This window comes from Ursus arctos, unplaced genomic scaffold (genome assembly GCF_023065955.2).
Source record: "Ursus arctos isolate Adak ecotype North America unplaced genomic scaffold, UrsArc2.0 scaffold_19, whole genome shotgun sequence".
NCBI classification, from domain to species: Eukaryota; Metazoa; Chordata; class Mammalia; order Carnivora; family Ursidae; genus Ursus; species Ursus arctos.
The window spans coordinates 46,174,980-46,181,298 of record NW_026622863.1 but is presented as its reverse complement, the minus strand read 5'-3'; the positions used below and the strand labels follow the sequence as shown (position 1 = coordinate 46,181,298).

Below are 6,319 nucleotides of genomic sequence, written 5' to 3'. Positions count from 1 at the left end.
GGATGGATTCTGGGTCTGTTTCGAAGATGGAGCCAACAGGACGGGCTGAGAGAGAGGGGAGAGTGTAGGGTAATCACATCTTGGCCTGAGCAAGTGGAATGACGGCGGTGTCTGGTGTGTGGGCAGGAGCTCTGCATTGGCCACGTGATGTTCCGTGGGCTCTCTTTCAGACATCCACGGGGTGATGTGGAGTATGGGGCTGAGTGTACAAAGCCTGGTTCTGGGGAAAGGTCCCTGCAAGGGAGGCGCATGGGGGAGTTAAGGCAGGCAGCCTCCAGGGTCCTGCCCTCCAGTGTTCCCGCCCCCTGTAGTCCCCTCTGCCTTTGCTTCGGGGCTGCTGTGTGACCAGCAGAATACAGCTAGTCAGCTGACTAGTCAGCTGACGTTTTAGCCTCTGCCTGGTTCGCCCTTGGATCACTCACTCTGGGGTGAAGTCAGCTGCCACGGTGTGAGGACACCCAAGCGGCCCTATCGAGAGGTCCCCGTGTGAGGGACTGAGGCCTCCTGCCAACTGTCAGGGGAGTGTGTGTTCCTCATGTTCTTTACTCTACCTCAGGATGTTTTGACATCTTAAAAACCTTGCTGGCCAGGGAGAGACGCCCTCCCAGAGCTAGACAATTCTTAGGGATAGCAAAGGGCTGGGAGCCCACTTTTCATATGCAAACCAACCAATTCCAATACCTCCCCCCCCTACCCACTTAATCTAACTCCCACACCCAGCTGCCCGAAAGCACCCAGGACTAGAGACCACCCCTCTAGCCCAGAGCCCACCAGCATTATCCACACTAGCCAATTCTAAGCTGCTTTCCCTGCCTTGCCTTTAGTGCAGAAACCCCCATGAAGTCTGTGGCCTAGGCTTTCCTCCAGCTCCAGCTTCTGACCAAACCTGGTGCTTCCCCTGTGGCCCAGTGGGGTGTGGCGTGATTCCTCCTGGGAAATGTTAAGTACTAAGACTCTTCTTTCAATGGCATTGGCCTCTCCGTGTCATCATTTAGTCATCTCCATACATCAAAATCCTGCAAGTACATCTGGAGACAGTATGCCACCTTGGAAGTGGACCCTCTGGCTCCAGGCAAGCCTTCGGCCAACAGCATGACCGTGACCTCGCTACAGACAGTGGTAGCCAGAACCACCCAGCTAAGCTGCTCCCAGATTTCTGACCTATAGAAACTAAACTGATATAAGTGTGCTGTTTGAAGCTGCTAAATCTTGGAGTGTTACATGGCAATAAATAACTAATACGGGTCATCAGCATAACGGTGGTCTTACAAACCATTTGGCTGGATGGGATCTCCAAGGGGCTAGAGAATGCCAGAGAAGAGTCCAGGAAGGAGCCCTAGAACCCTCTGACAAAGGACTGGCCGCAGAGGAAGGAGAAAAGTGAGGCGTGAGCATAGAAGAGAGGGTTTTGAGGACAGCGGATCAGCTGAGCTGAAGCCTATCACTACCTCACGTATGGTGAGGCCTGAAACTCGGGCAGTGGATCCGGGATGTGGGTCACTGGTGATTAGTGGCTTCGGTGCGGAGGTGGGGACAACAGCTGGATGGGAGTGTGTTCGAGAGTGAATGCAGGAGGGGAACTGAAGCAGCAGGGAGACACACTCTTTCAAGGTTGTAAGGTTAGGGGAGAAGTGGGGTGGTGTCTGGGAGGGAAAGTGGGGTCAAGAGAAATTTCTGGAAGATGGGGGAGATGACAGCATGTTTGTATGCAGACAGCAGAGAGGAGGAAACTGACGGTGGGGGGAGGGTACAGAGAACCGAGAACCGTGGAGGGATGTCCTTGGGAGGGCGAGAGAGGAGATGGGGGCACAGCGGAGGGCGCCTTAGCTGAGAGTATGGATGTTCCCTCAGAGTAACTGACTGAGTGGAGAAAGCAGGATGTGCAGAGGTCTGCATGCTCTCCTCGGACTCCTCTGCTTTTCTCAGGGAAGTGGAAGCAAGGTCATCAGCCCAGGTGAGGAGGGGGAGGGGCTGGGGGAGGGGAGGTGGAACACTGCAGGAGCATGCAGGGGCAGGAGAGTGCAGGGGCCCAAGTGGGGCTGGAAATGGAGGAGTGTCACTATGAAGCGGCTGAAACCAGCCTGTCGTCTTCCAGCCCCATCCACCTCTCATTTCTCCTTGCTTCACACCCTGCCCCTCCCCACATTCTTCTCTCTGGCCCTTCTCCCCTCCTTTCCCCTTGTCCTCCCCTCTGTCCATGCTGCTTTCCCTCCTCTGGCCTTCCTCTCACCTGGCTCCCCTCTCCCTTCTGTCTGCACCCACCTCTTCTCTGACTTCCCCCCCCTCCAGGTCCTGTCGCCTCCCTACTCTGGGCAGCACTCGCTGCCTCTGACATTCCTCCAGGAAGGCTACTGAGGCCACAATCTCCATGCACCTCCGCCCCTGGCACCCCACTTCTCCCCCACCCCCTTCGCCAACCCCCTCACCTCTTCTGACTCTGCTGACCTCCGTGTGGACCATATAAATTCCATGACCGCCACGAAGACAGCAATGATGAGGCCACAGATGAGCACGACAAAAATGCCACCAATGTTCTCCATGCCCAAACCTGGGGGTGGAGGGGGAAAGCCACGGGGTCGGGGCTGTGTGGGCACGGGGGCTTCAGGGGGCTCTGGGAATGGCGCGGTGTGTGGGGTGGCTGACCTTTAGCTCGATGGTCCTCCTCCTTGGGGCACCGGCCCCCCTCCCACCACTTGCGCTTCAGGATCTCCAGCCGGTTGTTCTCCTGAAGCTGCAGGATGGCCAAGGTGATCTCATCCCGGAATGGGGAGCCTGGACCAGACACGCAAGGGGGTGTGCTGGCTACTGGGGCCCTGGAGCGCTGTCCAGCCAAACCCCCACGGTGCCCTCAGCGTGGCCCTTCCTCCCGCCTCCACCACATCCCAGGGTTCTTCTCTGTCCGCCTTCGAGGCTGACCACGGTTTGCCCTGACCTCCCCTGTGACCGCCCTGGGCCAAGCCCCCACAACACTTCCTGTCACATTTGTCATAGTCCCCTCCCTGCAGCTCTCCTCACCCCCCACCCAGGCTCTTCTTAACACAGCAGCCAGAGGGACAACTTCAGAAACAGAGTCCTAGATCTCGCCTCTCTCGTGCTCAAAATTCTCCGATGGCTTCCTGATGCAGAGAGAACCCAGTCCTTCCCACAGCCTAGAGATCCTGTGTTCACTGGTCTCTGCCCCAGCGGCTCGCAGCTCCTGCCACACCAGCCTCCTGGCTGTTCCTCGAGTCCTCCAGACACCATCCCTCCAGAACTTCTGCCTGGAATGTTCCTTCCCTCCCCTCACCCAGGGCTCTACCTCAAGGGGGTCTCCTCTGGTCAACTTCCCTTAAAATGGCACCAGGCACCCCCATCCCTGTCAGTCTCTTCCCCTGACTTTACTTCGGAGCAGTTGTGACCCCGACATAGCTTTATAAAGCTGCGTGTTTATTGTGTGCTTGCTGTCTGTGGCCCTCGTGGAAGGCAGGAGGCTGGGGGCTCGCCAGCTCCCTGCTGTGGGATCCCGGCATGCAGTGCAGTGCCTGGCACGCAGTAGGGCATCCGACAATCTGCTCGGTGACTGAATCTCCTCTGCGTGGCCTCAACTCCCCCTCTCTCCTCCCTACCCTCGGCCCCTCGCCTTAAACCACCCCTAGGTCCCAAACACTCCACACATGTCCTATCCTGGACTCATTTCTTCATTCACTATGACACTTCTTAAGCATCTGCCAGGGGCCGGGAATGAGGGACACGGGTGAGTGGAGGGATTAGTATTTACCAGGCACCCACTACGTGTCAGATCCTAGGTTTACAGACATTAATTCTAGTCCCACCTGATCCTGGTATTACCAGGTGTTAGCCACTCCCATCTTCTAGATGAAGCAGGTGATATACTTGCCTAAGCTCAAGCACAGAGTCAGGGAGGGAGCTGGGATTTGAAGCCAGGTCATTGTGACTCCAGAGCCTGCCCTCCAAACACCAGGCTACACTGCTTCCCTGGCCCAGCACGGAGACAAAGCACAAAGCTGCTAAGATTTGTGGTAATTTGTTACATAGCAATAGATAACTAACCCAGCAGTCAGCAGCAGAGAGATGGATTTAAAAGCCAAGATGTCAAGATTTGGTGATAAAATTGGTGGGTTTCCAGCACTGGGCCCTGGAAAAGCATGTCCAAGTCTCCCTGGCAGATCCCTCCCTCCCTCCCGCGCGCTCTCTCTCTCTCTCTCCCTCCCTCTCTCTCTCCCTCCCTCCCTCCCTCCCTCCCTCCCTCTCTCCCCATCATCCATCATCCATATTCTGAGCACGGTGCTGAGCCAGGCTGTGGGTTCCATGCAGAGAACACGAGGCACCCTCAAGGAGTCCTTGGGCCAAAGGGGAAAGTGGCAGGTGTCATGGCCCCTAAGTACTGGCTTGTACCCAGTCTCACTGGGTTCTCCCAGCGGTCATGCAGGGCCAGACCTGACTGCCACTAGACCCGTGTTTGAAGGTCAAGTGTGGAGGTTCAGGGTGGTGACGTGGGCCCAAGGCCATGCAGCGAGGAGGCCGCGCATGACGCGCATAACATACCCGGCCCGCCACAGGGAGGGCCTGCCCACGTGGCCTGGGTCCAGACACCCGGGGCCCCCTCCGCCCCCCGTCCCCGGCCCCGGTGCTCCATACCCAGTGGCATGCCGATGCCGTAGCCCTTGGTGTCGAGGAGGCCCCCGATCTGGGTGAGGTTGCAATTGAGCCGCCGGTGGTACTCGTTCATGGTGGACTCGAGCAGGAAGGCGTAGCGGGAGTTGAGAACACGGGCGATGCCTTCTTCTGTGCTCTTGACAAACACACTGGGCTGCTTCGACTGCATGTAGTTCCACATCCTCTGGTACGTCTGGTACCTCGAATTCTGGCCAGAGGGGGCACAGGGGAAGTCAGGTGAGGGTCTTCCCCTCAGCCCTGTCCCCTGCCCTCCAGGAGGTTTCTCTCAACCGGACAGCAAGCGAGGAGACCAGAGGGAGACCGAAAGAGCCGAAAGCAGAGGAGAGGGAACTTCCAGCTCTGCTCAGTAACCATTCCCACCTCCCCACTTACAGGCTCCAGTCCCAGCCTTATCCTGGCATTTAGGACCTCTGCCATCACCCAAACCTCCTTGCCAGGCTTGCTTTCCTTTTGATTCCTTCCCACAGCCTAATAATACACAGGGACAGGCTCCTTTCACCTTGAAGGGCCTTGCCCTCCGCTCTGCTGGCCCATTTTCCTAGGCTCTTCTAGCAGCCTCCATGTCCCCGTTTGGCCTGTCTAGCACTGATATGACATTAGATCCCACGTCTATTCCCCTCTATTCCCTGGGTGAGAGTCCAGTTTTCCCAGCCGGACAGCAACACTCCTGGTGACACCACAAGTGTGTCTCCTGCTCCCCGGCCTCCCTGACTGTCATCAATCCCTCTGACCCAGGAGGCCCTGCCCAGCTCCAGCCTGGGCGGCTACGCGGTGTGGGAATACCAAGCCCGGGCCACTTTAAGGGCCCCACCTGAAAGAAGGTCATGGTGGAGCCAGCATGGATGGTGCCATACTCAATGTTGGTCTGGTCGGCCAGGTCGTCAGCTGACTCCACAGGTACCTCCATGCGCTGCACGGTGAGGAAGGCGGCCAGGTTGGCCGTGTAGGAGGAGATGATGATCAAGGTGAAGGCCCACCTGAGGGGTGGAAAGAGTGAGCTACAGGCTGGAGCCACGCCTGCCCCCTCCCACTGTGGCCGTGCACCCTGTTGGTGGTGCCCCTCTCAATGACCTCGGCACCTAGAAGGCTCGGTGATTGCTGACTGGTGGGAAGGCTGGAAGGACAGATGCTGGGGCCAGACTCTCTGGGTTTAATACTGCTTCCAGAGACGTCCACTTCCAGAAATAAGAGAATAAGGTATCCTGAAAATACCCTCCCACTGTGAACAACTAGAAAACTGGACAGAATGCAGAAAACTGTTTAAAGACACAGGACAATAGGCATCACAGGACTGTAATCCTGTGGGAAAAAAAAAGCAATGAAGTGAGACGTATCACTGCCCAGGCCGTCTGGCTGAATTTAATTTATAGACTGCAGTGCCAGGAAGGGAAACCCAGTCTGGCAATCTCACTGAGTTGCAGAGGTGGAGATCAGAGAGGCCAACATGGCTGGAATTTGTGAGACAGAGAATCCAAGATGAGGGAGCTGCACAGAGAGAGAGAGAGTTCCAGAAATCTGCTGAGTCCCCCTGAATCTTCGGCTGAATATCGATCTGAGCATGCATAGGGTGAAACTCCAAGAGACCAGAGCACTGCTTTCAAAGACAACAATTCGGGGCGCCTGGGTGGCTCAGTCGGTGAAG

At 56.8% G+C, this 6,319-nt stretch overlaps 1 protein-coding gene across 2 annotated transcripts in view; it reads right to left on the bottom strand.

Annotated features, from left to right (window-relative positions):
• GRIK5 (glutamate ionotropic receptor kainate type subunit 5) overlaps window positions 1–6,319 on the bottom strand; it is a 48,870-nt gene that overhangs the window by 1,943 nt on the left and 40,608 nt on the right. For both annotated transcript variants that reach the window (XM_057314426.1, XM_026482189.4), the window contains exons 16-19: window positions 5,489–5,654; window positions 4,639–4,864; window positions 2,644–2,772; window positions 2,427–2,548 (exon numbers count right to left, since the gene is read on the bottom strand). In XM_057314426.1, the coding sequence (XP_057170409.1) occupies window positions 2,427–2,548; window positions 2,644–2,772; window positions 4,639–4,864; window positions 5,489–5,654 (643 nt within the window). The remainder of the gene's footprint in view (window positions 1–2,426; window positions 2,549–2,643; window positions 2,773–4,638; window positions 4,865–5,488; window positions 5,655–6,319) is intronic.